Genomic DNA, 18,352 nt, shown 5'->3' with positions numbered 1-18,352 from the left:
CAGACAATGTATTAGTCACTTCTCACTGTGTGCTCTCTGCACTCGGACTGTCTGTGTGGCCCTCCCTCCGACTTACCCTGTCTTTGGGGTCAGAGTAGACATTGTAATTTCACCACCAGGCAGCACACACAGCTCTCTGGCCTAACAAGCAGAGCACTGAGTCTGAGAATTGAGATCAGTTCCTAGTGGAGACCGTTCTGGACTCTGCTGCCCTCTGCTGGATAGACCTTGGCATCGTTGCCCTACTTCTGCCCTGGTTATACAAAGAACAGAAACCGGCTCTGGCTCTAAAAATATCATCAAGAAATCATCTCATTATGTGTATATAGACCTAGTCATTTTCACAAAAAAACGAAACAAAAGAACACCAATCAAAGAAGATCAGTAATGTCAACATGGGTAATCATTAATCAGATTAGCAACCACTCACAGATTAGCGATGATAAATCATTGGATATTGTGTGTTAAAATATAGGGAGGCAAATATGATCATTTGTTTAAGGATATCTTTTTAATGTTCTCCAGTTCAGACACACAACATACAGTGTGTCATAGCCTCTATATGAAATGTTAACGTCATTCTTTAAACCCGTTCGTTACGCTTCCTTACAGTGTCTCAATCCTCCAGTAGGTTACGGATTCCAGACTAAATGAAAACAGACACAAACAGGTGCAAGTCTTTTTCGGCAACCCAGCGCGAACCTTGGAAAAGTAGAGATTTGCATCTTTGCAATGTTTTTTTGTTTGTAACATTGAGCCAACGCCAGACTTAGTGTCACCGTGTAAACAGGTGAGAGTGTGCTTCCAGTCTGTTGGCTGTCATATCCCCGGTTTCCAAATTTCAGTCATATTTTTTAAAATAGAAAAATACTGCCTTTTCTTTCTTCTTTTTTTGGAAACATGGGCATCTCAAATGGACAGCAAACAGGTGAGCTGATATTCCAGAAAATGACTTAAACAGTGTGCATGGCAGACATTATAGTAAAGGATAGCAAAGCAACCACAACCATCAGAGTCTGAAACAATACTGAAAGAGTACTGACTGAAGGTGTTGACAACATACTGTACCTGCTCTAAGCTATTCGGTAATACTATGTCACTTCTCAGGACAGTAAGTGTCACTAACAATTACCAACAGCACCACCATCAAGATTCAAGTTCCCTTGTTTTGTAGGTTTGGGTTGAGCACAGTTTCAAACCATGCCTATCTCTACCATTATCACTGCTTTCCTCTACCATTATCACTGCCTTCCTCTACCTCCATCATTATCAATGCATATCTACCATTATCCCTGCCTTCCTCTACCTCTACCATTATCACTGCTTTCCTCTACCATTATCACTGCCTTTCACTACCTCCATCATTATCAATGCATATCTACCATTATCCCTGCCTTCCTCTACCTCCATCATTATCACTGCATATCTACCATTATCCCTGCCTTCCTCTACCTCCATTATCACTGCTTTCCTCTACCATTATCACTGCCTTCCTCTACCTACATCATGATCACTGCATATCTACCATTATCACTGCCTTCCTCTACCTCTACCATTATCAATGCCTTCCTCTACCATTAACCCTGCCTTCCTCTACCTCCATCATTATCACGGCATATCTACCATTATCCCTGCCTTCCTCTACCATTATCACTGCCTTCCTCTACCATTATCCCTGCCTTCCTCTACCTCCATTATCACTGCCTTCCTCTACCTCCATCATTATCACTGCATATCTACCATTATCACTGCCTTCCTCTACCATTATCACTTCCTTCCTCTACCTCTACCATTATCACTGCCTATCTACCATTATCCCTGCCTTCCTCTACCATTATCCCTGCCTTCCTCTACCTCCATTATCACTGCCTTCCTCTACCTCCATCATTATCACTGCTTTCCTCTACCATTATCCCTGCCTTCCTCTACCATTATCACTTCCTTCCTCTACCTCTACCATTATCACTGCCTATCTACCATTGTCACTGCCTTTCTTTCCTTCAGTCTCTCTCCCTATCGCTCTCCCTTTTTCTTTCTCTCTGTATCCACATTTTCTCTCTAAATCTGCTATCTCTGCAGCTCTTACCATTGGCCACTTAACAGATGCAAAATAACTCCTCTTAAATGAATTGTCATTCCAGACAAAAGCTGTCGTCGTGATTGATGTGGCAGTTGACAAAATGTGCAAGTAATGCCGACCGCCCCCAGAACCCCACCCACGTCCAGTATGTCCCTCCTACCCTAGAGAAACCTGAGCCATATCCCTGTCCCCACTGCTATTTATGTTGAACTCAACCATGCTAGGATTTTAGATGTAGTTTTCATTCACAGATCATTCATGTATGTTAATAACTGTCTATATGTGCCCATAACTTGTTGCACTTTGACCTTGAAAATCTAAGATATGAAAGAAAATCAAACAACAAGAGCTCAAATCAGCCGTCTGAACTTGCACCTGATTTGTCCCTTCACTCATAAACCAAACCATAAACATAATATGTACAAATACCACTTTGTTCTCTTACACTTTAACATTTTTTTACAGTTTGTTTTCTATGTGTCTTTTGTTCTTTTTCTGAGTCCCGGTTCTCTGTCCAGTCCCCTGTGATGGACCCCAGTCTATAACCCCGGAGTGTGATCATCATCATCCCAAAACAAGACAGGAAACAAAACAGGAAAAACATCCCACTAGGTGTGTTGTTTGTGTTACATGTGAGTAATGTTTATCAAATGTTTTTCGACTCAAGTTTTAGAATGTATCCTCTGTGCACCGGCGACATGTCAGGTGCCTGCTGATGATTAGTCTCTCCATTGCCATTGTTGTTTTCAACGTCAATGCTTTCCTAGCGTCGTCTCAACTTCGGTAACAGTTTTGTTCCTCACGAATGTCCAGAGTTTGACGTGTCCCTGTGTTCAGTTGTGCAGTTGAAAGATCTGAAACGTGCGTACAAGGTTTTTTTTTCCACCTTTGACCTACAGTATGTCAGTCTGACCCCCCTTCATACCCCCTGCCCCTCAACAACAGAGAGAATCTCAGAACAACAGAAGAGATGAAAATACTGACATATCCAGTATCCAGAAACCTGTAGCACGCAGCTAAAAGTCCACTGAGGAGAGGATAAGAGTGCTTAAAACTAAGATAAATTGTTCAAAGACAACCCTCATTTCCAGGAAAATATTTAGAATTATATCCATTTTTACCATTGAGGCAATTCACGTGAAATATGACATTTTCACAATTGAAAAACGAGTATTGGCCTATCATGGATAAACACTGCAGGCTGACGGAGTGGTAAAGTCCAACAATATTTTTTTTTACAGAGGAATGATCAAAGACAATCTTCAGTTGAGACGGTAACGCGATGACCGTGCAACACTTCACAGCTGAAGTAAGGAGAGAAAGAGTGAACTAAAAAGAGAGGGGGGGAGGGGTGAGACAGGGCTTCAAACAGTCTCTCAGGGCAGCAGGTGCTCGTGGCACAGCCTCGGTGATAAGAAATGAAAAAAAAATAAAGGACATATTTGTTCTTCTTGCTCTAATCATAGTCAATATTCATCCCCTGATACCTCTTTTGAAGTATCTACAGAACAGAACATAGTTTCCTTCATGAAGTGCACAAAGTTCAGCAGATATAGAAAAAACAAAAAGAAATGACTTTTCAAGAAGAAAAGAAAACAACAATAAGAAAACAAGGCCAAACGTAAAAATAAACACACTTTCCACTCCGATGTCCGTGCTCCGTTTAGAAGGAAAAAATAAAAAAATCATGCAAAAGATCCCAGACAGCAAACCAGTTATGAATCTTAATATTCTCTTTATATATTTTACAAGGATATATTCAGTCTTTTCCCCCTTGAGTAAAGCCCAGCCACAGTGCAACACTGAATGCAAGAAAAAAACGAAACAAAGTGCGATAGATCAAAAAGAAAGATGAAACATTTGGCACTTTTTTGAACGTAATTCCTTGTGTAAGATCACGTCAGGATGAGCCTCTCCTGGTGGTCCGTTGGACCCTCATTGAGAGAGGAGCGTTATCACAGTTCTTGGCACCAAGAATGCTGGTAAAAACGAGATATCAGAATAACCACTTTTTTTCATTCATATCCTTACAATTGATCAATAATACATCATTTACATGTATGTGTTTGTATAAAAGACTCCAAAGAGGGAAAAAAAGGAGTCATGAAGAGGTTTATTTGAGAGAGAAGGGAGGACGAAAATGAGACTGGGAGGATTGTGTGAACGTTGCGATCAAGAGCCACAGGAACAGACAGGAAGAGAAAGTGAGTGGGAGTCAGAGAAGAAGAGAAGCAGTAATATGGGTTGAGAGAGAGGAAGATAGACAGAGTGAGAGAGAGGAAGAGAGTGAAACACACAGATTGTACAGACATATGAACAGGTTGGAGGATGTGTGATAGAGTTGTGTTAGTTGTAATGATGGGTCTTTGTCCCAGCAGTCCACAGCCTGAGTCAGACTGAGCCATGTGTCCCAACGGTAGGGGGCGACAGCACAGCCTCACGGGGAGATTGACAGAGAACAGAACAACAGAGAGAGAGAGAAAAAAAAAGAAAAAAGCAACACAGAAAAAGAGTCCCAGGAAAAAGCTGGAGGATAATCCCAGTGAGAGAGAGAAAGAACAGGAGGGGATCCATCTGTGGTGTTTGTTTGTATCTCTGCTGAACCACAGGTTGTGCCTGGTCCTATACTCGGGTGGTGGAGTGTTGGTGTGGCAGGGCGTTGTTGCTGTGGCCAGGGGTGGGGGTGGTGGGGGGGGGCGGGGCGGGGGGGTAGGTGTTGAAAGGGTGGAGGGGCTGCATGCCACTGATGGTGCTTGGGATCATGGTAATGGTGTTGGCCGTCATCAGCGGCACGTCCTCCGGTGCCCGCCGCAGGGCCAGCGTGTAGTCTGGTGGGCCCACCTGCGCCCGTAGAGGCTCCAGGTCGCCGTGGAGACCCCGGGAAGGGAGGGGCGTGCCGATGCCGTGCTCCATCTCCACCCTCTGCTGCTTCATCTGCAGGGACATGAGCTCCTCCTCCTGGCTCAGCGCCAGGTCGTTGTGGGACGGGGCGCCCACCCCTCCCATGGTGGTGCCCATGCCGCGCTGCGGGGACAAGCGGCGGTGGCGTCTCTGCAACAGCTCGTGGCGTTTGTCCCGTTTGTAGTAGAGGGCTGCGAAGGCCAGCACGTTGAGGAAGAGCAGCGAGGCGCCCACCGCCACTGTCACACTCAGCTCCGTGGAGTAGTCCCTTATCTCGTCGGGGAACGGGTTGCGGCGGGGCGGCTCGGAGGGGTCTGGCTCGGGTTCGGGGGGGTTGGTGGAGATGACGGGGTGGCGGGTGGAGCGTGCCCCAGGGGGGCCAGGTCGGTGGGCGCGGGGACCTCCTCCTCCAGGCGGCAGGCGGGTGGTGATGGGGTAGATGTCCTCATGCATGGAGTGCAGGTGAGGCACCAGCTCCAGCCAGAAGGCCACCTTGTTGGCCCGGTAGTTGTCCCTGACGCGGGGCTTCAGGCCAATGTGCAGGTACTGCTTGTCCTTGGAGCTGAACTTGGTCCAGATTACCTCCTCAAAGCGGTTGGGCTTGGTGTGGATGAATTTAGTGTCCTGGGGTACAGGCAGGTTGGGATCCCTTATGGGAGGGAGTGTGAGAGAGAGAGAGAGAGAGAGAGAGACAGAGAGAGAGAGAGAGACAGAGAGAGAGAGAGAGAAAAGATTATCACAAGTATTGAGCATGTACTGTATGCATCTGATAAAGTTTCTAATCTGATATTTCAATGCCGTGTCTAGGTCTTGTCTAACTCCAGTACTGACCCGGTCTTGGCAAAGTTGGTCCAGTACGTCATGACCACAGCACTGAGCATGACGTCATTCTTGGAGAAGTTACAGGGGAACAGGTCGGTGGCTCCCACCATGGGGACCCCAAACACGTAGGGCAGCTCATCCCCGTGGGCCGCGTCCGCCCACTCTGGCCGGGCCTCCGTCTGGCAGTGGTGGTGGAAGGTGTAGAAGTAGACAGGAGACTGGAACTCAGCGTGCAGCTTGGCTGTGGCCACCGCTGGCGCCACCCACTGGTGATCTGTGAACAGTGCCAGCAGGGTCTTCCTCCTCATGTCTCCGTTGTCCCTGTCGGCCCAGTCTGTGTACATGAACTTTATGGTCTCCCTCAGGATGTCCTTACCTGGAGACAGAGACAGACCGAGAGCAATGGAGAGAGCAAGCAAAAGAGATTAGAGAGAGACAGAACGAGGAGGGGGAGAAAGAGACATAGACAGAAAGGGGGGAGAAACAGCGCAAGAGAGGGGAGAGACAGAGAGAGGGGGGAGAGAGAGAGAGAGAGGGGAGAGACAGAGAGAGGAGAGAGAGAGGGGGGGAGAGACAGACAGAGAGAGAGAGGGGAGAGACAGAGAGAGGGGGAGAGGGGAGGAGAGACAGAGAGGAGGAGAGAGAGAGAGAGAGAGGAGGGGAGAGAGAGACAGAGAGAGACACACAGAGAGAGGAGAGAGAGAGAGAGGGGGGAGAGAGAGACAGAGAGAGAGACACACACAGAGGGAGGAGAGAGAGAGAGGGGGGAGAGAGATAGATAGGGGGAAAACAGATGGGAGAGAAAGACAGAGGAGAGAAAGAGAGAGGGGGATAGAAAGAGAGCAACAAGAGACGGGGAGGAGATGGGACAGAGAGACCTTGAATAGCCAGCAATGAAATACTAAATAGTAAATAGTAAAATAAAATATATATCTACTCTTAGCACACATGGGTAACTGGAGCATTACTTCTGCTCCTGTGGGGGTGTCTAACATGCAGTGGTGTAAAGTACTTGAGTAAAAATACTTCAAAGTACTACTTAAGTAGTTTTTTGGGGTATCTGTACTTTACTTTTTCTATTTTTGCCAAATTGTACTTCTACTTCACTACATTCCTAAAGAAAATAATGTATTTTTTACTCCATACATTTTCCCTGACACCCAAAAGTACTCCTTACATTTTGACTGGAAAATGGTAGAATTCACACACTTATCAAGAGAACATTCCTGGTCATCCCTACTGCCTCCAATCTGGCGGACTCACTAAACACAAATGCTTCGTTTGAAAATGATGTCTGAGCGTTTGAGTGTGCCCCTGGCTATCCGTCAGAAAATTGTGCCGTCTGGTTTGCTTAATATAAGGATTTTGAAATGGTTTATACTATTTTTGACACTTAAGTCTATTTTAGCAAATGCATTTACTTTTGATACTTAAGTAGATTTAAAACCAAATACTTTAGATTTTTACTCAAGTAGTATTTTACTAGATGACCTTCACTTTTACTTGAATCATTTTCTATTAAGGCATCTTTACTTTTACTCAAGTATGACAATTGAGTATTGTTTCCACCACTGCTAACATGTTTGTGTGTATGAGGACATTTATAACAAACTCTCACCCTCAGGGTATCCATACAGGTTGTCCACAAAGTTGGAGATGGTGTAGTCGAAGGAAGCTGCAGAGATCCCATCATCCCCCTCACTGTCGTCCACAAACTTCAGCCCTTCTCCCTGGTTCACCCCCAGCAGGATGTCATAGTTCAGGAACTCCCCCTGGTGGCAACACACACACATAGCATCACAGAACAATGGAGGAAGAAAAAGACACTGCTACAGCAACAGTAATCGCATTAACATAAGAGACTGAGGAATCCAGATATTTTGTATTTTTTTAATGGTGACTGGAGCCAGAGGCTGAGTCTGACCTGTTGCATGAGAATCTCGGGGTCGTCGGGAACCACGTCTCCATCCACCACGGGGCCGAAGGCGATGTGATACCTGGCCGGCTGGATGTCCTGGTCCACCAGCTCCCTGAAGCTCTTCCTCCTCAGACACTCCACCAGGTCGCCCGTGTCCCCGTAGCTGCAGCCTACCTTCTTAGCCAGGATCTTGGTGTACATAAGGGGCCGGTAGTTGACCGACCAGCTGGAGATGGCTGAGCCGCTCTGGGCTATGGCCCTCTGGAACAGCCCTGGGGGCCACAAGAGGGTCAGAGGACTTAGTGTAGTGTAGAATGTGTAGATCCCTGAGTGTATAAATATAAAGTGCATTTGGAAAGTTTTCAGATCCCTTCACTTTTTCCACATTTTATTACGTTACAGCCTTGTTCCAAAATGGATTAAATAGTCCCCCCCCCCCTCAATCTACACACCATAACCCATAATGACAAAGCAAAAACATGTTTCAAAACTTTGTAAATCTTTATAAAAATAATAATAATGAAATATCACATTTACATAAGTATTCAGACCCTTTGATCAGTACTTTGTTGAAGCACCATTGGCAGCGATTACAGCCTCAAGTCTCCTTATGTATGACACTGCAAGCTTGGCAAACCTGTATTTGGGGAGTTTCTCCCATTCTTCTCTGCAGATCCTCTCAAGCTCTGTCAGGTTGGATGGGGAGCGTCGCGGCACTGCTATTTTGAGGTTTTTCCAGAGATGTTCGATCGGGTTCAAATCCGGGCTCTGGCTGGGCCACTCAAGGACATTCAGGGACTCAGGGTACTCTTGCGTTGTCTTGGCTGTGTGCTTAGAGTCGTTGTCCTGTTGGAAGGGGAACCTTCACCCCAGACTGAGGTCCTGAGCGCTCTTGAGTAGGTTTTCATCTCTGTACTTTGCTCCATTCCTCTTTCCCTTGATCCTGACTAGTCTCCCAGACCATGCCTCTGAAAAACATCCCCACAGCATGATGTTGCCACCACCATGCTTCACTGTAGGGATGGTATTGGCCAGATGATGAGCAGTGCCTGGTTTCCTCCAGATGTGACGCTTAGCATTCAGGGTAAAGAGTGCAATCTTGGTTTTCATGGTCTGAGAGTCCTTTAGGTGCCTTTTGGCAAACTCCAAGAGTGCTGTCATGTGCCTTTTACTGAGGAATGGCTTCCGTCTGGCCTCTCTTCCATAAAGGCCTGATTGGTAGAGTGCTACAGAGATGTTTGTCCTTCTGAAAGGTTGTCCCATCTCCACAGAGGAACTCTGGAGCTCTGTCACCTCCCTGACCAAGGCCCTTCTCTCCAGATTGCTCAGTTTTGCCGGGCGGCCAGCTCTAGGAAGAGTCTTGGTGGTTCCAAACTTCTTCAATCTAAGAATGACGGAGGCCACCGTGTTCTTAGGGACCTTCAATGCTGTCTCAGAGCTCCACGGCCATGGCTTGGTTTTTGCTCTGACATGCACGGTCAACAGTGGGACCTTATATAGACAGGTGTGTGCTTTTCCAAATCATGTCCAATCAAGTTTTAGAAACATCTCAAGGATGATCGATGGAAACAGGATGCACCTGAGCTCAATTTTGAGTCTCATAGTAAAGGGTCTGAATACTTATGTAAATAAGGTATTTCTGTTTTTTTAATTTAAAAAAAAATACCTTTACAACAAAAAAATATTTGTTTTCGCTTTGTTATTATGGGGTATGGTGCGTGGATGGAGGATCCACCACCGTGGCACCGTGAAGTATTACATATGGAGGGAGCACTGTTCCGGGTACACTGCCTCTCTCCAAAGCCCCACTAAATCATTGTAAACATTAGGCTTGGCAAATCCGCTGGTTTCCTCACATCACATACGGAGGCAGCGACAAGAAAATGGCGACAGGCCCGGCACACAGTCGTGTTGGCGTTAACACTGACTGGTGGCTGTGTTAAACGGACAGAGAGAGAGAGAGAGAGAGAGAGAGAGAGAGAGAGAGAGAGAGAGAGAGAGAGAGAGAGAGAGAGAGAGAGAGAGAGAGAGAGAGAGAGAGAGAGAGAGAGAGAGAGAGAGAGAGAGAGAGAGAGAGAGAGAGAGAGAGAGAGAGAGAGAGAGAGAGAGAGAGAGAGAGAGAGAGAGAGAGAGAGAGAGAGAGAGAGAGAGAGAGAGAGAGAGAGAGAGAGAGAGAGAGAGAGAGAGAGAGAGAGAGAGAGAGAGAGAGAGAGAGAGAGAGAGAGAGAGAGAGAGAGAGAGAGAGAGAGAGAGAGAGAGAGAGAGAGAGAGAGAGAGAGAGAGAGAGAGAGAGAGAGAGAGAGAACTGCTGCACCGTTATGTAAAGTGCCTTGTTGTCCCCCTGTTTTCATCTGCAGATTCTGACATTAATAATTAAGACCCCCTCCCCTCCATTCCATCCCCCATCCTCTGCAAGTGCCCCCTCCCCTGCTCCTCTCCCTATGAAATCAATTAAGACTCGTCTCAGCTGCGGCTCAAGTCCTGAGCTCAGCTCAGCTCTGCTCTCTCCTGCTCAGACAGACATCCATATTTTCAGTCCTCATTAGAGTTCTGTCAAACACCTGTCTCACATACACAGGCACACATCCATATTAACACAGTCCCAAAGTCCTGACTCACACGCCAGTCTCTCCCTCTGATAGCTACACAAACTGAGACTCCTATTCCTATACCAAAGTCAAATTCATACGGCTGTCTGGTGCATATTGATCTGATTCTACGAAACCTATTCTATGTTTCTGATAGTCGTATCCACACGGGCCGAAAGTTATATCCAATTTTATACCTCATTCAAATTCACACATCATCCTAGGGTTCAATTCCATACTACCTTGTTGCTCAGTTAGACACTATGAAACTGAGGCAAGAGGGACGTTTGTCTTTAAGAACACCTTTCTGGGTTTCCTTGGTGACACACACCTGAAGTACACTTAAAATCATCTTGGATGTTGCTATGGTAGTGAGGATGAAAATGACAGTTTGTGATAACGATGACAGGTTTGACAGTGACGGTGGGGATTGTTGTCCTAGATTCGTTTCAGTAGCAGTTTATTACATGTTTACATGTAGGCCGTACCTGGCAGCTAAACAATGAATTTCAGTACACGTCACACACAACTAAATACATCTCAAGGCGCTTTAAAAGCAACGATGGTGATGATGAGATCGCTGTCATTATAGAGGATGACTGATGAATATTTTTGATGATGTTGGCTATGCTGCTGTTGTTGCTAATGACTAAAACGATGATGACTGGTCCTTACCCTCAGAGTGGTGGGAGAGGATGAGCAGATTGACACAGGAGGCTCCGGCGCCGGAGCCAAAGATGGTGATCCTCTCTGGGTCTCCTCCAAAATGGCCAATGTTCTCATTGAGCCAACGTAGAGCCTGGATCTGGTCCAACAGACCATAGTTCCCCTTGGCTGACTGGTCCCCGGTACTCAGAAACCCTGCAGGACAGAGAGCGAGAGAGAGGGGGATGAAGGGAGGGATGGAGGGATGAGGCATGTGAGGGTGACAAGGGTGATTCGATGACAGAGGGAATATTAATGAGAGAAGAAAGAGAGCAGAATGAGAGCGAGGAAGAAATAAGAAGGCAGAAGGGGGTTAGTTGAAGAGGAGTAGGAAGAGATTCAAGGAGAGAATACCAAATAATTTAATATTTCATCCGGGTCTTTTTCTGTTCTCCACAAACAAAGATGGCAGCAGCATTCGGTGACAGTGGCCTGGGTATTTACGAGGCTGCAGCTCGTTAGCATCCTCAAGTGCTTTAACAGAAACTTTGCTAAATTAGTCAAGCACTGTATTATCTGATAAAAGCAATGACACTCATTTTTAATACCCATGTCGTTAAATGAACGCAGTAAAGAGAGCTCGTTAGGAGAGGCACAGGAGACACGTTTCATATGCTTCCAATATAGAGGAAGAAATGAGTGCAAGTGGCTTGCGAAAGTATTCACGCCCTTTGGCATTTTTCCTATACTTATATTCCACCATAATTTGCAAATAAATTCATTAAAAATCCTACAATGTGATTTTCTGGATTTTTTTCCCTAATTTTGTCTGTCATAGTTGAAGTGTACCTATGATGAAAATTACAGGCCTCTCATCTTTTTAAGTGGGAGAACTTGCACAATTGGTGGCTGACTAAATACGTTTTTTGCCCCACACATATATATATATATATAATGCAACAAATATATATATATTTATATATATAGCGTATATATCTATAAATATATGCTATATATCTATAAATATCTATAAAAAAAATAAAAAATAAATATATATATATTTAAAAAAAATGGTAAAAAAAAAAATATATATATACTGTATATATAAACCTGTTACCACTTCATAAACCCATTATCTCCTTCACCATCATTGTTGGACAGCTAATTGGTGTTGCTGGTGTTTTCACATAAAACCCTGGGCACACTGGTAGCAGAGCAGCACTCTGTTATCTGTGGGTCTGAGGCCTAGCTACTGCTTTACGAGACATACACACACTCATCGGCCTGCCTCTCTGCCTGTCTGCCTGCATCACTGTCTGCTGGTTAATTGGTAGTTTGGACTTGATAGTTACTGGGTGGATTGTAAACAATGCCGGCAGTGATTAATACCTGTGGTACTGACATGCTACAACTGTACCAGGAGAGGAGCACACGTGTGAACTGACATGTGTTAGACATGACTTTATGAAAAGGGATTTGATAGCTAGGAAGTGGCATTCTGCGATCGGTGATTATACATATTATACAGCGTTTTGCCAAAAACTGTATTATTGCCTGAATAATGACCTTGACAGCCAGATTAAATGGATCATGATGTGTCAGTAACAGAATCCTAGCTAAGCGTGTTGTGTAATTGATTGTCCTTGAGCAGAGCATGCCATCTTGCCTCCATGATTCCACACCATGCAGATCAAGGAAAACACCACTCCAGGAACTACAGTACAAGGAACTACATGGGAAAATATGGTGAAATCCTTCCATGGCTCCGGGAGAGGGTTTTGTATTCTCGGTAGCCCTGTTTGTAAGGAGCAAAGGGCAGAGAGAGGGAGAGAGAGGCCTGGGGAGAGACAGAGGAACAAAGACATATGAAATGCAGCTATTCACTCATCCACTGCTGCTTAACTATCCCCGGCACCAAAGTCAAAGAAAAGAGACCAAAATAATCTGACCTCTAACCCCTGTGCGAGCGAAAGCTCTTGGCCTCCTGTGACTCAGTGACCCTACGACCCTTAAACTGTGACCCGTGCTGCTGGCCAGGGCCAGAGGTGTGAAGATGTGTCAGCTCTCATAACATCCATGTGCTGAACTGTCTGCCTGCCTCTGTTGCCTGGCAACCGGCCAGAGCTACAGTCACAGAGATCTAGACACACACACATGGACTTAGAGTCAGAGACACTTGCATGCTCACATGAGCTTCTCCCCACTGCCTTTGATTGGGTAAGAGGGAATATGGTTATCTGCCAATATTTAAGATGTCTCTCTCTCTCCTCCTCCTCCTGCCGCTCTCTCTCCCTCTGTTTTCTTTTCCATACTCTTCCTGTCTGCTAAGTTGGGCTTCCTGCCGACTTTAGAGCTGAGAGCAGCAGTTTATGGGGGCCGAACTCATGCATATTCAATACTCGCTTTAGGTAATGGCCAAGGAACTGTGAGGAGAGTCTTCAACCTCGGAGAGCGAGAGAAGGAGAGATCTGGCAGAGAGAAAGAAAGAGGAGAGAGACATAAATGAAGGCTAGAGAGCACTAGATTGAGAGTGATTTGAACAGAAATGAAAAATATGAGACGAAGAGCTCTCTAAGCATCCACCAGACAACACTTCATGAAAAACTACCCCTTCCTGCTACTGGAACCATGGTAATACCATCACAGCTGCTGGTAATACCCTACCACCACATACCAATATGATGGTTGTTTAAAATTCTCAAGTCTTATATTGTGAATGATTGATGTTTCTTCTTCAGGGGAGACGGTGAGAAACCATTATCATGAATTAATTGTAGCTTGCATAACTTAAATAGGCAACTTTATAAATCATACAGACCTGGTATGTGTGGGATTGAATTGTATGTTCTAATCATGAACTATGAGCAATGACACACACACACACACACACACACACACACACACACACACACACACTGAAACAGTTGGCTATGAGTGGAGTCAGAGCTATGAGTGCCAATTAGGAGTAGTGATGTGCTGTTCTCCATTACAGTGGCTCAGTAAAAGCCTGCAGTGTTCACTGTTCCAAGGACAGAGCTGTCAGTGTGTGTGAATAGTTGATTTGTTCTGTGAAAACTGTATTTCACACCTCATGATTCATGAGGTGGGCGTGTCAGGCGGTGATCAAATCAGGTCATTAAATTAGATAAGCACGTGGTCGCCACATGTTGTATGTAAACACCTTTGATCTGACTACTTTGATTTGGATTACTTTGATGTACGTTCTGCTGCCGTGTGTGTGTGTGTGTGTGTGTGTGTGTGTGTGTGTGTGTGTGTGTGTGTGTACCCAGGTGTGAGGGGCTTGTTGTGATCCTGGGGGTAGTGTTTTGGGCAATATGTAAGACAAAAGACTTGATGCTTTTAATCAAGTAGAGTCCTTGGTCAGTTGTGGGACAAAGATGTGTTATGCCGTTGATCAGGGGCAGTGTATTAAACTATTTGAGGAACTAAGGTCTATTGTGCCTTTTGATACATTTTGTGGGGTGGAGACGAGAGGAGGGGGTTGGCCATGTTGAAACAGTTCTGGTGTTGAGGGTAGGGTTTTGGTTGGGGGGCCAGTTGAAACCGTTTTGAATGAGGTGCGTTTTAGGTTCTGGGCTGAAATCCAGCATTGTAATCAAACCGGTTGGGGCGAGGCTTACATGCTGACCACACCGCTTGCGTCGTGTGTGCGAGCATGGCAAAATAAATGTAAACATACATGTTTTTCAATTATTGCACCTACACTGCTCGCGTGCGCCAACGAGCGTCTGCGTTGCCAAGTGCTAAAATAGAAGTCAGTTCTATTTGTGACGCTGAACGTGGTGCAAGTCCTGCCTCTCCCATCTCCTCGTTGGTTTATAGAAGCAGATACCCACGTGCCATCTCCTCATTGGTTATACACACATGGGTGATTGAAAGTTGAACTCAGTTTGGTCGGTCGTCATGGTAATTATGAAAGTTAGATGCAAATCGCCATATAAATTCCAAAGAAGAAATAGCCTGGAAGGAGGAGAGATGACTAGAAATGATTTGGTTGACCGTTTTGTGTGTGGATTAATTGTTGGAGTAGAGGACCTTGTGCATTTCAGGTAAAATAACAACTCAACGTTTATATCCCATGACAAATTAGCTAGCAACAGCAAGCTGGCTAAATAGGACAAATTAGCTAGAAACTGCAAGCTAGCTAGCTAAATTGCCATAAATATTTAATGCTTTTGACCTGTCCCCAAATTAATATACAGTGCCTTGCGAAAGTATTCGGCCCCCTTGAACTTTGCGACCTTTTGCTACATTTCAGGCTTCAAACAAAGATATAAAACTGTATTTTTTTGTGAAGAATCAACAACAAGTGGGACACAATCATGAAGTGGAACGACATTTATTGGATATTTCAAACTTTAACAAATCAAAAACTGAAAAATTGGGCACCTTCTTCCACATGTTTGGTGTGTCTCCCAGGTGGCTTGTGGCAAACTTTAAACGACACTTTTTATGGATATCTTTAAGAAATGGCTTTCTTCTTGCCACTCTTCCATAAAGGCCAGATTTGTGCAATATACGACTGATTGTTGTCCTACGGACAGAGTCTCCCACCTCAGCTGTAGATCTCTGCAGTTCATCCAGAGTGATCATGGGCCTCTTGGCTGCATCTCTGATCAGTCTTCTCCTTGTATGAGCTGAAAGTTTAGAGGGACGGCCAGGTCTTGGTAGATTTGCAGTGGTCTGATACTCCTTCCATTTCAATATTATCGCTTGCACAGTGCTCCTTGGGATGTTTAAAGCTTGGGAAATCTTTTTGTATCCATATCCGGCTTTAAACTTCTTCACAACAGTATCTCGGACCTGCCTGGTGTGTTCCTTGTTCTTCATGATGCTCTCTGCGCTTTTAACGGACCTCTGAGACTATCACAGTGCAGGTGCATTTATACGGAGACTTGATTACACACAGGTGGATTGTATTTATCATCATTAGTCATTTAGGTCAACATTGGATCATTCAGAGATCCTCACTGAACTTCTGGAGAGAGTTTGCTGCACTGAAAGTAAAGGGTCTGAATAATTTTGCACGCCCAATTTTTCAGTTTTTGATTTGTTAAAAAAGTTTGAAATATCCAATAAATGTCGTTCCACTTCATGATTGTGTCCCACTTGTTGTTGATTCTTCACAAAAAAATACAGTTTTATATCTTTATGTTTGAAGCCTGAAATGTGGCAAAAGGTCGCAAAGTTCAAGGGGGCCAAATACTTTCGCAAGGCACTGTAATTGGTTCAGAGTTTGTTTTGATATTTCAACCTGCGTGTCATAATCGCGTTTGGTGTGGGGGGACAAAATCAATTTGCGCGCGGCCAGTTTGGGTACGGTGTTAGGGCTCCCAGAGCATTCACACCTGGCCCAGTGGGGAATCAACAAGCAGTTGGCTGGACTTCACAGAGCCTTGGAAGTTCACTTTGGTGCAATTTTTCTATGAAATATTTTCACAACTCTGAGCACAAAGACTTTAAATCTGATCATCAAAATGTCTCATGTTTCAAAACTCTAAGCACATTTTCAATTGACGGAGTACAACAAACACATTCACTGCACCAAATAACTCGTTCAATTTGGATACACATTCAATCTAAGTGTCTGCTTTTCAAAATGCAATATTCACTTCACTTTTGATATGATTTACTATCAGTTAATCAAACTGTTCAAAATGGATAAGTAACGAACCAAAAGTATGTAATGCCTAGTTAACGGATATAGTTTGATAACGGCTGTACACCGTACATTTCTATATTTTTACCTCATAAATGTATACATTTGAGTCAATTTATGTTGGAAGGTAAAACCAAATCATATCTGGATGTGGCTTCAAATACTACATCATAGGACAAAGTAGAAAGAGTCACTACGTGCTACAATTTGGAATTATAGTGTACAGTGCACTGCTGAAAAACCTGGGTTATATCTAACAATATATTCCACTCATTATCTGAATGCCATTGATACTTCGTAAGCTGATGCATTTCAAGGAGCGAGACAGGCGATACTGTATCAGTTGACAAGTCATATAAGAAAAGGCGATCTTGTGGTGTTGCATGGAGGGCAGAAATGACATACAACACCGTGCAACATTTTTAAAGCAGCCAAATGCTTCACAATACTTTTCTTTACAAGGAGAATGAGATTGTAAGACTGGAATACAACCTGCCGAGGATAGAAATAATAATAACAATTGCATGTCAAGTTATAGTCAAATACTGCATGGAATATTATATATTTACCATGTACTATTCTTTCTATTCAGCACTTCAAAAATAACAGTTTTGAAATGTCTATGTTATATTTTTGCTATTGGGTAACATGGTAGTTAATAAGACAAGAAATGGTGAGCATATCATTATCTAGTCGATGTTTTTCATGTGCTTTATCACACAACTGAACAATCATTCAGACAAAAACACACAAGTGTTTATATTTGTGTTTTTCCATAAATCAGCTAGTCTCAGGTTGTCTCGATATGGATTTTGTTTGTAGCATCTGTTACAGTTGCATTTTTTTTAAAGATTTGTTTTCAGCATGCTTTCATTTATACTTTCTTTTGTCATTCATGTGAAGCAAGTTCAGGGAGTGAGTGTTGTAATAAATACAAGGAACAATGAACACGAAACACAAACAACGCACCGACACGAAAACAGAGTCAATAACACCTGAGGAAAGAACCAAGGGGAGTGACAGATTTTGGGAAGATAATCAAGGAGGTGATGGAGACCAGGTGAGTTTCATGAGGCGCGCGAGACGATGGTGACAGGTGTGCGGGATAATCAGCAGTCTGACGACCTAGAGGCCGGAGAGTGAGTATACGTGACAATAACTGTGTGGTATGAATTTACAATGGAATCAGTTCCTAATCTACTGAAAGTTCATGGCCAAATTATTTTATTTATCATTCCCCCCAGTGTCTTGGTACTAAAGGTTTTCTGTACCAAATCCTTGGATTTTGATGGATACGACATGACATTGACAGCCCCATTTCACCCCCCTTGGCATTTTTCCTTATTTGATGCCGTACAACCTGGAATTGCGCCTACCACAACACGCCTACCACTTTGAAGATGCAAAATATTTTTTATTGTGGAACAACAAGATGTAAGACAAAAAAAACGGAAAACTTGAGCAGGAATAAATACTCACCCTCCACAAAGTCAATACTTTGTAGAGACACATTTTGCAGAAATTACAGCTGCAAGTCTCTTGGGGTATGTCTCTATAAGCTTGGCACATCTAGCCACTGGAATGTTTGCCCATTCTTCAAAGCAAAACTTCTCCAGCTTCTTCAAGTTGGATGGGTTCCACTGACGTATAGTAATCTTTAAGTCATACAACAGATTCTCAATTGGATTGAGATGTGGGCTTTGAATAGGCCATTCCAA

At 44.2% G+C, this 18,352-nt stretch overlaps 1 protein-coding gene across 9 annotated transcripts in view; it reads right to left on the bottom strand.

Moving 5' to 3' along the window:
• Positions 1-492: 492 nt before the first annotated feature.
• LOC110533114 (neuroligin-2) overlaps positions 493-18,352 on the bottom strand; it is a 79,443-nt gene continuing 61,583 nt past the window's right edge. The window contains exons 5-10 of one of the 9 annotated variants that reach the window (XR_016483714.1): positions 10,985-11,170; positions 7,728-7,993; positions 7,422-7,575; positions 5,813-6,179; positions 1,383-5,630; positions 493-1,306 (exon numbers count right to left, since the gene is read on the bottom strand). Coding sequence is in view for 1 of the 9 variants with exons in the window: in XM_036990359.2 (XP_036846254.1) it covers positions 4,703-5,630; positions 5,813-6,179; positions 7,422-7,575; positions 7,728-7,993; positions 10,985-11,170 (1,901 nt within the window). In the remaining 8 variants the exon portion in view is untranslated. Of the gene's footprint in view, positions 5,631-5,812; positions 6,180-7,421; positions 7,576-7,727; positions 7,994-10,984; positions 11,171-18,352 lie in introns of all 9 variants that reach the window. The other 8 variants (XR_016483715.1, XR_016483718.1, XR_016483717.1 and 5 more) reach the window with 8 other exon arrangements.

This window comes from Oncorhynchus mykiss, chromosome 10, assembly GCF_057628025.1.
Source record: "Oncorhynchus mykiss isolate SJ-2025 chromosome 10, ASM5762802v1, whole genome shotgun sequence".
NCBI classification, from domain to species: Eukaryota; Metazoa; Chordata; class Actinopteri; order Salmoniformes; family Salmonidae; genus Oncorhynchus; species Oncorhynchus mykiss.
Note: the sequence above shows the minus strand (reverse complement) of the source record. Positions and strands in the feature narration are given on the sequence as shown.